Here is an 18,540-nt window from a genome sequence, read left to right as displayed (position 1 = left end):
GCGGACTTTGTGCGGGTTTAATTCTACTGGAACCGTGGTCCGAAGTCATATTAAACTCGTGCGACTGCGGAACTGGATCTTCGGAGTCGAATTAAACCCACACAACGTGGACCCGGGTTGGAAGTCAAATTGGACCTATACAACTGTGGAATTGGATCCTGAGTCAAACTAAATCCACACAACTGTGAAACTAGATCCGAAGTCAAATTAAACTCACGCAACTGTGGAACTGGGTCCAGAATTAAATAAGAGCCACACAACTGTGGAACTGGGTATAAAGTCAAACCCACACAACTGTGGAACTTGGTTCAGAGTCAAAATAAACCCACACAACTGTGGAACTGGGTCTAGAATTAAATAAGAGCCACACAACTGTGGAACTGGATCCAGAATTGAATTAGAACCACACAATTGTGGAACTGGGTATAAAGTCAAATGCACACAACTGTGGAACTGGGTTCAGAGTCAAAATAAACCCACACAACTGTGAAACTGGGTCCAGAGTCAAATTAAACCCACACAACTGTGGAACTGGCTTCAGAGTCAAAATAAACCCACACAACTATGGAACTAGATTTAGAGTCAAATCCATGATCCTAGAACTCGTTGGCCCAGGTGATAGCTGTGGACCTAAAGGTCAACTTTGATTCAACGATTTTATGGAATCAAACTCCCTAAATGTGGATCTTCACTTTTCCAACAACAAACGTTGATATATGTATTTATTCGTAGTGTAGTTGGTATATAGAGAATAGCTGAACTGTTTGTAGTCAGTTGTCCGACTGTTTTGATTAATGGATCATAGCCATTCAATAGTTAACGATTGAACAGTTCGGCGGTTAGAATTTTAATGGATCCCTCGCGATGATGACCACATCTTGAACTGATGGCTTTAACGTGAACCATGAAATATTGAATAACAACAGGCTTGAACTGAGTGCTGTCTGTAAACACTGTATCGATCTCCATCGGTCACTATATCATCAATACAAATATAATTCTCCCCCACCCAGACTTGTTTTCAGATCTCTTTGATGGAAATATTCAACCCACTTGGGACATAGTCCCAGGGGGGCTGTTGCGTTTCACTTTTCGATTTATTCCCATTTATCTGTCGGTAGAAGGAACCTAGTTATTTTGGGAAGTTTTGAAGACGCATCGATGGATGTCTTGATATTCGGTTTATACATGTATCTACCCTAGACACATCTCTAACCAAAAAACTGGCAGATTCAAGATGGCCGACTAGCAGCCATTGTTGTTCGACAAAATCCGCACTTTTTACACAATTTTTGAAGATTTAGAGGGAAATTTCGAAGACGCTTTGACCAATTACCTTGATGTTTCATGCATGTATATGTATCCTCATTAAAGGCAAATTAAGTCAATCGGATTCAATATGGCTGTGACGGCCCGTCAAATGACATGGTCTAAATTCAAAGACCTGTAGCTATTAACTAATCGTTTGCCATTTTCTGTTGATATTCATGATGGGTTTACTTCGGGAAGCGATCTTATCGGATAACATATCAGTTAATTTTGACGCAATTGGCGGCCATCTTGGTCTCATTTTTCCACGTTTGGAGATGTATAAAAGGGTTGATATATCTATCTTATAGATATAAGTCAGCACTGTCATAGGGAATACATCTTCTCACGTGGAATTTGGATCACCAGGACTCGGTTCCACAGTTGTAAGTTAGAGTAAACTCTGAGTTAAAGTTAGTTCATTTTCAATGAGTCAAAAGAGTCAAATCTTAACTCAGAACTGTGGAACTGGACCCTGGTCTTAAGTTTCTCCACCGGGGCAGTTGAATATTGAATTACAACATACAATTTTCCATTGGTATCGCGGATATTTTTTTAACCGTAATCGATTGCAAATCTATAGATGGCGCGATGCGTCGAGTTAGAGGAAAGACCAACGGTGACCTCGAGTGCCAGAGTCTCATTCGGTGTATTAACGTGTGATTTATTTTTATTGACGATTTTCAGTTCGACGTTGGAAACGACCGACGGCGACATCTTGATCGATTATTCCAAAAACCTAATCAACGAAGACGTAATGAAACTTCTCTTTCAATTGGTAAGTACCGCCGTGTCGGCAACTGTAGATTTTCATTTTTCGCTTTATTTCGTTCGTCGACGGATCGAGTCGGGATTCGGCTCGTTCCAGACCTTCGGATATTACGCCCGTTTAATCCTTTCACAGCAGTGCGGTGTATTGAAATCGGCGATGGACTTTGCTAGTAGTACACCGCATCGCAGTGTAACAAAGTTATCAGTGATTAGTAGTTATCTATTGGAAGATGGCAGCACCTGTCAGATATAGATATAAGTAACTAACGATACACCGCATAGTGGATATCTGTTATTTGATGCGTAGGGCTCAAATTTTTTCAAAAAAATTAGGTGAAATTCTTTTAAATTTTCAAATTATCTCTAGCACTTAAGAGTATCAATTAGTCAGCGCGGAAACGGTTTTTAAGCATATTTCGATTACTTATATTGGTCAGATTCAATTCGGATTCATCGTAATGGTCCATATCATTGAGCCATAGGGCGGGTTCACTCGGTTATTGTAGGGAACTAAAGCGAGTTCCCAGACAAATTCACTCGAGGCAACTGGCTGCAGACTACTAGTGTTTTTTTGAACGTCAACAGGGTAGAATTCTGCGGCTGGATTGGTTTAAACGGGACTTCGAACGCCTCATGTCAGTTGTTCCGTACTAATTGACTCTTTAATAGAGAATTAATCAAGATTTGAAGTAGTGAATTAAGTATATGATTGTAATGTTGTTGTTGCGTGTAACAGACTGCTGCCACGGCTGCTGCTGCTGCTGCTGCTATCAGCTCTATATGCCTCGTGTAATCTGTAAGCAGTTTAATCAATCTGCTGTGAGTTCATATTGAACGCTATTGAACGTAATTGGTTTACTGTAATGTTTGATTAACTTGTATTAGATACACTTATCTCATTGTAATTAGATATCCCCTCTCTACCTCAATCGCTTTACATTTCGCCATTCTTCCAGGCCTCTTCCTCTCCCCTCTATTTCTTCCCTTCTCTACCTTCATCTACATTCCCTGCTCTATCTCCTAAATCTCTATCTCCCTTCCATACGATACCATCTCCCATTCACCTCTACCGAGCCCTTCCTCTACCTCTCCCATCTCCCATTCACCTCTACCGAGCCCTTCCTCTACCTCTCCCATCTCCCCTTCACCTCTATCGAGCCCTTCCTCTACCTCTCCCATCTCCCCTTCACCTCTACCGAGCCCTTCCTCTACCTCTCCCATCTCCCATTCACCTCTACCGAGCCCTTCCTCTACCTCTCCCATCTCCCATTCACCTCTACCGAGCCCTTCCTCTACCTCTCCCATCTCCCATTCACCTCTACCGAGCCCTTCCTCTACCTCTCCCATCTCCCCTTCACCTCTACCGAGCCCTTCCTCTACCTCTCCCATCTACCCTTCACCTCTACCGAGCCCCTCTACCTCTCCCATCTCCCATTCACCTCTACCGAGCCCTTCCTCTACCTCTCCCATCTCCCCTTCACCTCTACCGAGCCCTTCCTCTACCTCTCCCATCTCCCATTCACCTCTACAGAGCCCTTCCTCTACCTCTCCCATCTCCCATTCACCTCTACAGAGCCCTTCCTCTACCTCTCCCATCTCCCATTCACCTCTACCGAGCCCTTCCTCTACCTCTCCAATCTCCCATTCACCTCTACCGAGCCCTTCCTCTACCTCTCCCATCTCCCATTCACCTCTACCGAGCCCTTCCTCTACCTCTCCCATCTCCCATTCACCTCTACCGAGCCCTTCCTCTACCTCTCCCATCTACCCTTCACCTCTACCGAGCCCTTCCTCTACCTCCCATCTCCCCTTCACCTCTACCGAGCCCTTCCTCTACCTCTCCCGTCTCCCCTTCACCTCTACCGAGCCCTTCCTCTACCTCTCCCATCTCCCATTCACCTCTACCGAGCCCTTCCTCTACCTCCCATCTACCCTTCACCTCTACCGAGCCCTTCCTCTACCTCCCATCTCCCATTCACCTCTACCGAGCCCTTCCTCTACCTCTCCCATCTCCCATTCACCTCTACCGAGCCCTTCCTCTACCTCTCCCATCTCCCATTCACCTCTACCGAGCCCTTCCTCTACCTCTCCCATCTCCCATTCACCTCTACCGAGCCCTTCCTCTACCTCTCCCATCTCCCATTCACCTCTACAGAGCCCTTCCTCTACCTCTCCAATCTCCCATTCACCTCTACCGAGCCCTTCCTCTACCTCTCCCATCTCCCATTCACCTCTACCGAGCCCTTCCTCTACCTCTCCCATCTCCCATTCACCTCTACCGAGCCCTTCCTCTACCTCCCATCTACCCTTCACCTCTACCGAGCCCTTCCTCTACCTCCCATCTCCCATTCACCTCTACCGAGCCCTTCCTCTACCTCTCCCATCTCCCATTCACCTCTACCGAGCCCTTCCTCTACCTCTCCCATCTCCCATTCACCTCTACCGAGCCCTTCCTCTACCTCTCCCATCTCCCATTCACCTCTACCGAGCCCTTCCTCTACCTCTCCCATCTCCCATTCACCTCTACAGAGCCCTTCCTCTACCTCTCCAATCTCCCATTCACCTCTACCGAGCCCTTCCTCTACCTCTCCCATCTCCCATTCACCTCTACCGAGCCCTTCCTCTACCTCTCCAATCTCCCATTCACCTCTACCGAGCCCCTCTACCTCTCCCATCTCCCCTTCACCTCTATCGAGCGCCTCTACATCTCCCCTTCACCTCTGCCTATTCCCTCCTCTACCTCTCCCCTTTCTGCCTCTCTTCTCATTCCTCTCTTTCGTTTCGCTCTTCTCCCCCTCTCCTATCATCCTCGTTCAAACGGTCGTATCAGTATCGATCTCGGTGTTAAAACGAGATAGGCGCTAATTAATAATGACAGATTACAGTTAATTGCGAATATCGGCAGGCGGTCGCGGACCCCTCTGAGATTCACAGCGGTTGTGACTGCGCTCAACCAGTCTCAACCAGCAGTCGCTCTCACTATAAAGGATTATTAGTTTCATATCAGATCGAATTCCCTCTGGCACGTTTCCCCCATCTGGTATAAGTTGACAGTTCTTTTTTCAAAACCCACGCATGCATGATCGTAGCGTTATTACGCTTTCATGAAATTGACAAAACGATGCAGCAAACCTGCATACACCCAGTAGTGTCGTCTGTGGGCCAGACGACGCCAACTGTCCCTGATTGTCAGTGACAGTCCCTGAAAATGCCTCACTGTGAAAAGAACTATTGCTGTCCCAGCAACAATTTTCTACTGTTCCTCTAAACGTCGTTTTAAATTTTCAATTTTCCTCGCGGTGTCCCGAAAAAGTGTCTTCGTAGTTCGTAGATGGTTGAAATCAGTAGCATTTGAAACGAGAAAGTTACGCGGTATCATCGGTTCACTTGCCAGATCTAAATGGATCCATGAAGCCATGTTTTGAGCGAATATGAGAGTGTTCCAGGCGCGTTGGAAGCAATTTTTGATTGTTGCGGCCAAATACTGATTTTGGACAGGTTCTAAATATTGCCGCGGCGAATTTACTTAATTTTCTCCAAAAATGTGGTATTCAAAGAAAAAAAAAACGTCATTCAGCAAATTATTGCCGCAGCTTTGGCCGCTGCAGTCGCTGCGGTTCCAACGCCACTGTGTTCGAAAGTCGTCATTCGGTCACTGTTTGTATCGTTGTCAATATTCTTCACAGTTCATCGTAGCTGATTAGAATCAGTTCTTTTTAAAGCGAGAAAGTTGTGCAGTATCGTCAATTCAATTGCCGGTTTGAAATGAATCATGATAGCTTGTTTTTGTTTTCATGTATATGTATCAATTCTATAAGGATAGCTCCCAGGACGGACGGGTATTAGTTTTGGCATCACCTTACAATGTCCACTTTATCTGGTTCATTGGCCTGTGTTCGGTATTGTTTCAGTCAGACAGTTCAAATACAGGTTTATCGCTATATTTCATGCATTTTGATATAATCCATACGCTTATCATTGTATGCAAACAGTACAAAGTCCTGGTTAGCTATCTGCGATAGATATCAAATCATAAAGTTTGATTTTATGACTTCCTGCTCCACATGTTTTATTGGAATTTTATAAGATTAGATTTATACATTTTTTTTTGAATCATTCATTCTCTCTCTCTCTCTCTCTCTCTCTCTCTCTCTCTCTCTCTCTCTCTCTCTCTCTCTCTCTCTCTCTCTCTCTCTCTCTCTCTCTCTCTCTCTCTCTCTCTCTCTCCCTCTCTCCCTCTCTCCCTCTCTCCCTCTCTCCCTCTCTCCCTCTCTCCCTCTCTCCCTCTCTCCCTCTCTCCCTCTCTCCCTCTCTCCCTCTCTCCCTCTCTCCCTCTCTCCCTCTCTCCCTCTCTCCCTCTCTCCCTCTCTCCCTCTCTCCCTCTCTCCCTCTCTCCCTCTCTCCCTCTCTCCCTCTCTCCCTCTCCCTCTCTCCCTCTCTCCCTCTCTCCCTCTCTCCCTCTCTCCCTCTCTCCCTCTCTCCCTCTCTCCCTCTCTCCCTCTCTCCCTCTCTCCCTCTCTCCCTCTCTCCCTCTCTCCCTCTCTCCCTCTCTCCCTCTCTCCCTCTCTCCCTCTCTCCCTCTCTCCCTCTCTCCCTCTCTCCCTCTCCCTCTCTCCCTCTCCCTCTCCCTCTCCCTCTCCCTCTCCCTCTCCCTCTCCCTCTCCCTCCCCTCCCCTCCCCTCCCCTCCCCTCCCTCTCCCCTCCCCCTCTCCCTCTCCCTCTCCCTCTCTCATCTCTCTTGTTCCAATGTAACTGCTATAGATACGAAATTCACAACTGTTGGTGATCGAAGTAACGAAACTATTACTTTGAAATATTGGACCTAGTCCACAGATCTTTGGATCCAGTAACACAGTTGTGTGGATTTGATTTAACTCCGGATTCAGTTCCATAGTGTTGTGTGGTTTTTATTTGACTGTGGATCCAGCTCCACAGTTCTGCAGGTTTAATCCGACTGGACGTATCGGCCCCACTCCGCGCGGTCGCGCCACCGCGCGGGATTTACGCAAAGCAGCAAACACAAACATGGCCACTCTCTCAATTTTCAATGAAAGAAATCGTGTGTGCATTTCAATTATTTCGGCTGTTAGGGTTTCAAGGCACAATATAAGTTGATGATGTGATATGGCGATGTTAATTAATGATAATTCCGCAGTGAAGCTAGTCACGAACGGTGCCGATTGAGTGTACAGCTGCCAAAAACACTGAAATGTGCGTAGTTGCGTAACTATTTGCAGTGAATTGCAGACGAAACATGAAGCCTTAACGGCCGTTTAAAAAAAAATTATACCAATCGCAATTGTAAAATAAAAATGAGATAGAACCTAAGTTAAAATTCTGGCCATTTCTAAAATGTTATTACTAATTTTTAGTCAGTGCCGAACGTTTAGTTTTCCAACAATAATGAGGGGTGGTAGGTAGTCATGCAATTCAAGTCATCATTTATTACACGTTACTTCCGTGTTGTTGAAAATCTTGCGAGTCCTGGACCAAACCCCATTGAACAATGTGATCTGTGTGCTGGCCACAAATGCACACAGATCACACTACACTACCCATTACACACTCCAGTACCCACAGTTTTCATATATCTATCCAAATAGAGTGTCTTTCTTCCTGGATCCAGTTCCACAGTTGTGTGGGATTAATTTGACTCCAGATTCAGTTCCACAGTTGTGTGAGTTAAATCTGACACTGGATCCACTTCAACAGTTGTGTGGGTATAATTTCAATCTGGTCTGACTGGATCCAGTTCCACAGTTGTGTGGGATTAATTTGACTCCAGATTCAGTTCCACAGTTGTGTGAGTTAAATCTGACACTGGATCCACTTCAACAGTTGTGTGGGTATAATTTCAATCTGGTCTGACTGGATCCAGTTCCACTGCAGTTTAATCCGACGCGTGTCAGTGTGTAACTCGATACTGGATCCATTTCCAGAGCTAATGGGTTAAACAACCCTGTCGAGTTTACCACAATCCCTTGTGAAAATTCCAGACTGCATACGGAGCTGACATTAAATGTGACTGAAACGGCTGATAGATTCACCGTCGAGAGAGTGCAAGTAGTCGTGCTGTTAAATGGAATGTATGATGAAGTTATGAAATGTGAATGAGTTGAATATTTATTCAGCCCGATTGATAGTCGCCCGAGGTATGAAGTTATCGCCTTGATAAACACCGCGCATCTCTCTGAACTGCACTTTATCTAAATTTGGCGTTCGTCGGGATCTACTATGTACAATCATGGCTCCCGCACTCAAATACAATCGTAACACCTGACGTATAAAGTTAGCGCCCTGGTAAACACCGCGCATCTCTCTAAACTGCATTTCGATCGAAACTTAGCGTCCATCGGGCTCCACTATGTACAATCTTGGCTCCCACACTCGCGTACAATCGTGACGCCCGCGGTACGAAGTTAGCGCCCTGGTAAACACGGCGCGTGCGGTTTCTTTCTAACACTGCACTTCGATCTAGATTCAACCTTCATCGGGCTCTACTGTGTACAATCATGGCTCCCGCACTCGCGTGGAAACGTGAAAAACTGTCGAATTCGCGAAAACAAAATTAACTGTTACGATGAAAAACTTGCGAAATTGCCGAAAATCTGTAAAATCCGTGAAAAGACTGAGAATTTGAGGAGAGGTTATTTTATTTTGCATCATCGTTTCTGGTATTATCTAATATGTGATCCTTTTCTGATTAGTGTATTCATTTTAATGAGGCAACTTTCCTGTATACGTATGGAGGGCTGTATGTTGAAAAACAAGCTACAGTTACTGAATCAAATATAATCGTTAATGGTTTCCCGACTTAGGTTTTCCAAGACTCAACAGTCATTCATCCACTAAGTGATCGACTGTTGACTCCAGTAATTCCACTGATGACTCAAAAGTAATTCCACGACTCAATATTTTATCCACCGATAACTGGATAGGCATTCCACCGATGACCGTGGTTCCACGACTTGAGTTATGCCAATCCAATGACTCGAATAGTCATTCCACTGATTCCACGACCCGATATAGTCGCTGCGCGGCGATAATTCAATAGTCATATCACGACTCAATAGTCGTTCCACGTCGGGTATATATTTAGTGAAATATATTCTCTCTCGTCTCGTCTATTTCTTTTAGTATTTTCCGCGTATCTCATTTTCTGTTCGCCCGATATATTGGCTCTCTATAGACAGATTATAGCTCTCTACAGTATTTACTTCATTTCCTATTCACCCTATCCATCGGGTTTTTCTTCATATGTGCCGTTTTAACCCTCTACGAGCTATTAACCAGAAAATATCTGCCTTGCGTGCCTTCACGACCTTGAATGCGTGCTTCATGACCTTGAATATCTGTCATACGGCGAATGATCGGTGCCCTTGTTTTCCTGGTATAAGAGCAATACAAGCCTATTTGTGTTATAGGTTTAGCCATCTTTTTATATATTATAGGCAGGCATCTTCTCTGAAAGAGTCTAGATCAGCTCGTCTATTTTGATGATGTCATAGGGAGATTTTATGAAGGCAGCCATATTTCCGGGAAGGGTCTATATCACTCTATTTGTAGGAATTTGTGAAAATACTTCAATGATGTCATTGGGAGAAGTATCGAGGCAGACATCTTTAGCGGGTTTATTGAATTTTTCGACAGCTGGTAGTTGATGCAATCGTACGAAGGCCTATAACTTCCTCCTTCAAGCCTATGTTATGCACTTCAGTATATTCAGCGTGAACAGCTGTTTAGGAAGAATTCATTTACATGAACAAAGAATTCGTTTATTGAAGGAAGGAAAACATTTTTTAATGATTTATGAATATGGGTAGAATCAAATGATACCTTGTTTCTCTGCAGCGGACGGGTCATTTTTGTGAACTGCAATAAAATTTGTAATCAGTTCATTTCTTTAACTGCCGGGTCTGTTATTGTTAGCTTGATCATGATTTTGAAAAAAGTAATGTACAGGGTAGATAGGCGGCCGGCCGGGTCAACTGAGAAGCTCGGCAGAAATGGGAAACAAGGTATCAATATTTTAAGCCTAATTGTCACTATTGACTATTCCAGCCACCAGGTGGTATGACCTATTATAGTCAGTTTTATCTTATCTTACCAGGGAGCTACCTCCTAGGCATAGCATAGCTCTGAAGAGGGCGGCACTGAGCATTGAAATCTGCGTGCTAACGTATCCCAACCCTTTCCTGGTGGGCATGGCCGTTCCTAATTTTGATCGAAGTAAGAAATTCACGATCTAGCGAAAAAAGGTACAGCACGAAATTCTTGAATATGGTGCCAGTCATGTAAGCCGCGATCGCGTGAGAATTTTTAGCCTGTGCCAAATTTGGTCTGGAAAAACTGTTCGCACAGGTGCAAAGTGGGCCTGTGCCTATTGGCACTGGTGACTAAACCGGAAGTACAAGTCAATTTGTTGCCAGCACTGGCAATAGGTCCGGAAGTACAAGTCAATTTGTAGCCAGCACTGGCGACAGGACCGGAAGTACGAGTATATTCATAACCGGCACTGGCGACAGGTCCGGAAGTACGAGTCAATTCTTAGCCAGCACTGGCAACAAGACCGGAAGTACAAGTCAATTCGTAGCCGGCACTGGCAACAGGTCCGGAAGTACAAGTATATTCATAACCGGCACTGGCGACAGGACCGGAAGTACTAGTATATTCATAACCGGCAGCCAACGTATGAATGATATTTATTATTGATTGTTTCATTTTTTTCAGGCTAACGATCGCGGTGTTCGCGAAATGACCGAAGCTTTATTCACCGGCGAGAAAATCAACTTCACCGAAAACCGCGCGGTGTTACACACGGCGTTGAGGAACCGCTCGAATACGCCGGTGATGGTCAATGGCAACGACGTAAGTTATTCGACTCCGCAAATCTGTCGATAGTGAGGCCGGCTTGTGGCTCGGGAAAGTTGGGAAATCAGGGAAAAAAATCTAGAGACAATTCCGGGGATTCGATTGATTTTGTGAAAAAATGTCGAGATCTTAGGGAATTCGGATGGGCCATAATTGGTGCTGAAGGTAGGCCAATTGCCCCGTGGGACATATTGAAGTTACTGAAAAGGACGTTTTATGCATCATAGTTAACCCTTTGTATAAATCAGTGTATAAATCAGTGATAGATTTTGCTAGTACACCGCACTGTGGTGTATTGATGTAATTAGTAATTGGTAATTATCTCTCTTGAAAAATGGCAGCATGTGTCAAACATAGTGAAATATTAGTAACTAACGATACACTGCGCCGCAGTGTAGACACACTAAAGTGGTATTCCCGTTATTCAACACACTAGGGTGGAATTTTTTAGAATTTTCAAATAATCTCCAGCACTATTGGGTATTAATTAGTCGGCACTGAAAGGGTTAAAGCTACATAGAATGCATGAATTTCTATATTCGATATCACAGATTTGCCGAGAACTTTTAACAAAACTCAATCTCTTTAAGCTACTATTTCGAAATATCCGCGTCGATTTCTAACGAGCGTAATTTTTAGGTGCGTTTATTTTCGCAGGTGATGCCGGCTGTGAATCGCGTTCTGACGCAGATGAGAACGTTCACCGAGGAGGTCCGCAGCGGTACGTGGAAGGGATTCACCGGTAAGGCGATCACCGACGTCGTCAACATCGGAATCGGCGGCTCCGATTTGGTAAGTCATCGTCGCGCAAATATTCCTCGCGATCCAAGATCTTACGCACAATGGCCAGCCTCCCCCGGCAAACTAATTGCCCTAAGCAAATTTACGTGTATACCAAATTCGAATATTGGCTACACCTCATATCGATTGCTTACGACTCCTTAATTTCTTAAAAACTTCAAAATGGAAAACGCTCGTGAAGGTGCTTGAAAATCTTTTAATTTGAACAAAATGCCCAAAAATCCTTAAATTTTAGGAAATAGGCAGCTAGAAATGTTTGTAGTACAGTAGAGTACAGTCGGGACCAGGATTTGTGTTTATCCGATTAGGCGGTTACTGAATTTGAGTTAAGGAAATGTATAGGGTGATAATAATTTGCTTCAAAAACCACCGAATTCACGGTTTAGCGAGATAAAAAGTATCGATTTAGGAGGAGTCTATTGTAAGGAGGAGTCTATTCGGGATATGAAGGTGACACAGACGCTTCGTTGAAATTTGAAATTTTCTCCTTTAAAACTCCTTAAAAACTCCTTATATCCAGGAATGACTGATCCGTGGGAACCCTGTCAAAACTAAAAGGCACAACAATTTATCTGATTTGCAAAAGTTTTCGAGTTTCATTTTCAAGTTTCGAATGGTAGAAATACTTATTATATCGCCATAAACTGGTGATCATCCGCGAACAATTCCTCTAGAAACGTAGCCTAATTCGTTTCCATGCTACTAGTTTAGGGCCGAAAAGTAAAAAGTACGTAATGTTGACATTTATATATGTATTTGATCTGCGTGTTTACGTATGAGTGGCTCCGTATAACGTCTCGAAGTGTTAATTCAACAAATATCAGCAGTCGTTCAAAGGCAGAACGTCTTGACGTCTATCAGTAATATATGGTTTTGCGATAATGCAATAAGGGGCGTCAAAAGTGTTATCGAAGTCCAGAAATGGTTCCGAATCCCTTAAATTGCGCTTCGTGTAAATCTAGCTGTACGATGTATGTCGGTGCTTTATCTAATTGGAAATGAGTTCGTTTCGAGTGAATTTTGAATTTGATTGTAAATTAGATTCTGAATCTAAAAAGCCACCGAAAATGTTTTAAGATTCACTTTTCTACTCGGTTTTTGGTATAGTTTCCATTGATGATCATTGATTTAGTTTGGAGCGAGTTGATTCGATGAACCAGGTGGAAGTGGAATCCTCGATTGCCGCAGTAACATTGCCGGTGGTACCCCATTAAAATATAGAGGCTATCGATGAACCTGGTGGATCCTCACTTGCCACAGTAGCCTTGCTCCCGGAACCCCATTAGAATGGAGTGCAAATTAAAAATCGGCTACTGATAAACCTGGTGGATCCTCGCTTGCCACAGTAACATTGCTGCTGGTATCTCATTAGAATTAGGAACAGAACTAGCCACTGATGAACCTATGGTGGATCCTCACTTGCCGCAAGTGGAATTCTCACTTACAGTAACATTGCAGCTGGTATCCCGTTGGAATAGGGACCGAACTAGCCACTGATGTACCTGGTGGATCCTCGCTTGCCACAGTAGCATTGCTGCTGGTATCTCTTTAGAATTAGGAACAGAACTAGCCACTGATGAACCTATGGTGGATCCTCGCTTGCCACAGTAACATTACTGCTGGCATCTCTTTAGAATTAGGAACAGAACTAGCCACTGATGAACCTATGGTGGATCCTCACTTGCCGCAAGTGGAATTCTCACTTACAGTAACATTGCAGCTGGTATCCCGTTGGAATAGGGACCGAACTAGCCACTGATGTACCTGGTGGATCCTCGCTTGCCACAGTAGCATTGCTGCTGGTATCTCTTTAGAATTAGGGACTGAACTAGCCACTGATGATCCTGGTGGATCCTCGCTTGCCACAGTAGCATTGCTGCTGGTATCTCTTTAGAATTAGGGACTGAACTAGCCACTGATGATCTTGGTGGATCCTCACTCGCCACAGTAACATTGCTGCTGGTATCTCATTAGAATTAGGGACTGAACTAGCCACTGATGAACCTGGTGGATCCTCGCTTGCCACAGTAGCATTGCTGCTGGTATCTCTTTAGAATTAGGGACTGAACTAGCCACTGATGAACCTGGTGGATCCTCACTCGCCACAGTAACATTGCTGCTGGTATCTCATTAGAATTAGGGACTGAACTAGCCACTGATGAACCTGGTGGATCCTCACTCGCCACAGTAACATTGCTGCTGGTATCTCTTTAGAATTAGGGACTGAACTAGCTACTGATGATCCTGGTGGATCTCCACTCGCCACATTAGCATTGTTGGCACCTGTCAGTTTGAAGTTCTCGTTGGCAGTTGTATTGAAATGAGTCTTCGGCGGTCTGTCCGTTGCCTGTCAACGGTGTATCCAATTCATTCCGGTTGACTGCCGACCTTTTGCGTGTTGCTCGAAAGAAGTAGAAAAAATCGACGACTAATTCATTCCCGAACAAAACGACCATTTTGTATGACTAACTAATCGCAATTACGTAAACCGGTGTATAGAATGTCATCGAACGACAGGCTGCTATTGAAATTGAAAATAAAAAGTGCAGCCAGGCAGCCACTCATACAAACACATGTGCGGGCGACATTACTATAGGCTTCCCTCGTATTCAGGAATTGTCGTTTTACGACTCGGCTGTGTTGATATTAGTTTAGCACATATGGGCGTTGTATTGAATCGGTTCCGCGATGAATGAACTACGAGAGCGGGAAAAAACTAGCGGCGTTGATTACGTAATCATCGAATGAACGATAATAAACACTGGATGTAAAAAAGGAAAAGCTGAACATCGGTATTTAGAATGAGCAAAATAACTTCTATATGGAGTTATTAGAGATATCGTTGACTGATTCGAATTATCGTTTTTGAATTATTCTCGACGAAATTTCCGTGGACTGTAGCATTTGATTTTTGGTCAGTCCATATAGCTGGAATCTAGTTATTTCAACGTTTTCAACACACTTCCGTGTATTGTCCTGTTACTTTGTGTTTAAGTGTATTCTCCCCCCTAGACACATCTGCCGTACAGAAAATTGCCGTGATTTTGAGAATTAAGATGTCCACAAGCGACTATTCAAGGAAAATTGAGAGTATCCCCCTTGGGCCCATCAACACAAAGAAAACGAAAATTGGGTCGATTGGACACACATACGATAGCTGACGTGTAATGTTGTTTGCCGACTATCAGTCCTCGTGCGTATTTGTGAAAAAAGATTTTTTTGTGGACAATAATATCAACAGGTTTTAACTTATATTCTTGATGTCGATTGTTGTTAGCAATGTCATAGGACGACACGCATGGAGTTGGGGCTGCCCGGTATATTTCTCTTATCCCTGGGGCATTAAAGTCAGGAGTATTGAATTATACATAGTTTGCCTAATCATATTGGCACCAATGCATATTTCATTAGAACAATTAGTTGCAAATCCGTACCTCATGACGTGATCTATGATCGCAGTAAGTTTTAAGGTCATGTTCATCGGGGGACGTTGAATAGCGAAATATCGTTTCAAGGTCATTGAATGATATATTTCTTCACCAGGGGGCATTGAAATCGTCGGATTACAATGTCGAGCATATAACTTTTCAAGCAGGTGCAGTGTAGTTCCTTGATCCCTGAGTTCGGTATAATTTTCAGGGTCCGTATATGGTAACCGAAGCGTTGCAGCCTTACGGCGACGGTCCGGCGGTGCATTTCATTTCGAACGTCGACGGAACTCATCTCGCTGTGAAATTAAAAAGTCTCAACCCGGAAACGACTTTATTCATCGTCGCGTCGAAGGTAAGTCGGCACATTTTTTTCCTGTTGCGTGGCGGCCACCGGCCTGGAAGACTCGAGGTATCGGGTAAATCAAGAACAGAAAATCGGGTAAAACTCGGGGGGTGTTTGATAAATTTTGGCAAGAACCTCGAAAAAAATCGGGGGAAAACTCGGGGAATTTGATGAATGTTGGAAAAAACCTGGAAAAGTCCGGGAATCGGAAAATTCTAGAAAAAAACTTTTTTTGAATATTGATGAAAATTTGGGAAAATCAGGGCATTAGGAAAAAAATTGATGATAAGATCGGGGAAATTGATGAATTTGACAGATTTTGGCAAAAACTTGGAAATCTTCGGGAACCCGGAAAAAATCAAGATAACATCAGGGAAACTTGAAGAATTTGACAACTTTTTGCAAAAACCTGAAAATCTCTGCCACTGGGACCCTCGAAAAAATCAAGATAAGATCGGTACTTGAAGAATTTGCGTAATTTTTTGGCAAAAACCTGGAAATCTCAGGGAATTTGAATTTGGATGTTATCATCAACGCATTTCTTCATCGATACCAGATTCATGAAAGATGGATATAGTTGGTTTAATGTAACAGAAATTTCTGCGTTCACCTGCCACAGATTCACTCTGGAAATTACGTGGTATTACATCCGTAAAATATGTAAATGGCAGAAAAGTAGCGCCACCCGGTCTGTGTATCGTCTCTCATTCATCCGCTGTCATCTCGTCGTCAAGTAAAAAATTGCCCCCCCCCTCGGGGTGAAAGCTGAAATGCGTCTTCGATTCCTGTCAGCCGCGCGAATCAACTGCGAAATTAGTCGAAATTCTCTTTGAAATGTTTTTCATGGAGCGAGAGATGTGAGAGAGAGAGAGAGAGCGAGGGAGAGGGAGAGATTGATGAATAGCTGAACGCTGCATGGTAGAATAGCCGCACAGAAGACGCGTAGAACAGATAATACGTTTAAAACCAACTATATATAGAATTTATAACTAAAACTAATTAAAAATGATAATAATTTATTCAGCCTAAAATCCATATGAAATATGCTGATTGGCTTTACATACACATAGAAAGAGAGCATAGAAACATAGAAAACTGAAACGAGTTTAATTAAAAGCTAATTTCAGATTAATTTCATTAATCGACGCTGCGATTGGAGACAACTAGTTGCCGGGCAGTTTTCAGCGCATGAGAGGAACTGGCTGGATACAATTAGTTGCTCGAATGTGTCGATGTGAGCTAGCTTACGACTGGCTACAATGTTCAATGAAAACCCTGAGAAATAGCATTTTGTTCCTCGGTGATATTACTGCCTTTATGGCCATGCTGTGGGCAGGTATTTGCAAGTGTTACTGTAAATAGCCGGTCTACTGGCCCCGCTAAATCAAACTTAAACCATAAACATGGCGGCGCTTAACCATAATCCTAGAAATGTTTTGACGCCTTATAAAACGTGACCATTATGAAACCTAAACAATGCTAACCATTCAGCGTCATTTTACAAACGACAGCCGTAAATCGATGTGCAAAACGTCACAGGTTTATGTGTACACATACAAGCTATTTGGCAAAATATTATTGATAAAGATGTAGAATGGCTCCCTGGGATTATATAATGACCTCTATTTGAACGTCGGAATGTTATATTGCATTGAATATCATGAGAAGACGTATTGTAATAGTAAAGGATGTATGATTATATCAGGAGCGGCAGGCATAAATAGAAATGATAAGTAAATCGGATTATTCGGTTAAATGGCGGATGTATACACAATTTGGAAGTCTGATATAAAAGTCAGACCCTGTCATGGGGATGCTAGTGGAATGACGAAGCTATCTACGATCTGAGTAGGGCCGGCGTGAATTTCATCGGCGGCTACAAGTGGTCTATATAAAAACGTGTAAACATATAATTTCAATATTCAAATGTTTTAGAAAATATGTTCGATATTAGGGGTATGCAGGTTTCATGAGATTAGCAATTTATAATAGCATAGCTGTCATATACGGCTCCGCGTCCACTGATGGCATGTGTATAAGGTGACAATTCAATTCAATACTTTATTGATCCTTATTACATTGAAATTCCGGGATAAAATTCCCAAATTCAATAAAGTTACAAATTTTAAACTAAGAAAATACAAAATACAAGACACACGGGTAATTCATACAGAATAACATGAATAAGTTATTTAAATGACAATGTCTACTTCAACCCAGACTCAAGTCTAGGATATCGAGTGACAGCCAAACCGGGCCCCGGAACCGGGCCGGCTGGCTACACGATATGCTCGAAGTCATGATGAAGCAGACATCAGAAGAGCTCTTTCTTCAACCATGGAGGCAATGAAGTTGCAGACCACCTTAGAGGCAAAAGTGAATCGAAGTCGGTCACAAGTTGACAATTTTTTTTTTAATTAGACCAGTCGAAGACTGTATCATCTACCCAATCGCCAAATCTCATAATTCCCCAAATTTCTTATAACTTCGATTTCAAATTTGCAATTCCACATTAGCTTATCCCAGAAATTCTACATTTTTTCGCAGGCGTCAAATAATTTATTAAAGTTAATTTTCTTGTTGAAATAGCTCTGGCAACACTGTCGACTTACAGAGGCCCGATTGGTTAGATGCTTATTATACAGAATTACGATTATCAAATGAACATTAAAATCGACGTTATCAGACATTTCTTGTAGACATATCCTCCGGTTTTGATCTCTCAAACCCTCAAATAATGTGCGAAGGGCAAATAATTTGCCACGTTCATACCTGTTTAACATACACGCCGCCGCTGCTATGCGCTTTTTTTTCGGAGGTGATAAAAATTCTAGGGCGAAAATATTTTTTTCGTAGATTTCTCGATTACCTAAAAATCTTCCTTATCGGCGTTTTGACTTGTTTACTCAAAAGTCTGTTATGCGTAAATTCTATTAGGCAGACGGTCGTATATCAAACGTAATGGCCGTGTCTCGCGTTCAGCTCGTCGAGCTGCCTGCCTGTTTCGCCTAGCGA

General features: G+C 43.3%; 1 protein-coding gene across 2 annotated transcripts in view; it reads left to right on the top strand.

Annotated features, from left to right (window-relative positions):
• The window catches only part of LOC141902354 (glucose-6-phosphate isomerase-like), a 53,042-nt gene that overhangs the window by 12,232 nt on the left and 22,270 nt on the right, over positions 1-18,540 (top strand). For both annotated transcript variants that reach the window (XM_074790036.1, XM_074790037.1), the window contains exons 2-5: positions 1,996-2,086; positions 10,810-10,947; positions 11,608-11,742; positions 15,391-15,534. In XM_074790036.1, the coding sequence (XP_074646137.1) occupies positions 1,996-2,086; positions 10,810-10,947; positions 11,608-11,742; positions 15,391-15,534 (508 nt within the window). The remainder of the gene's footprint in view (positions 1-1,995; positions 2,087-10,809; positions 10,948-11,607; positions 11,743-15,390; positions 15,535-18,540) is intronic.

Source organism: Tubulanus polymorphus, chromosome 3, assembly GCF_964204645.1.
Source record: "Tubulanus polymorphus chromosome 3, tnTubPoly1.2, whole genome shotgun sequence".
Lineage (NCBI taxonomy): Eukaryota > Metazoa > Nemertea > Palaeonemertea > Tubulaniformes > Tubulanidae > Tubulanus > Tubulanus polymorphus.
The sequence above is the reverse complement of the archived record's forward strand: the minus strand, read 5'-3'. Positions and strand labels throughout refer to the sequence as shown.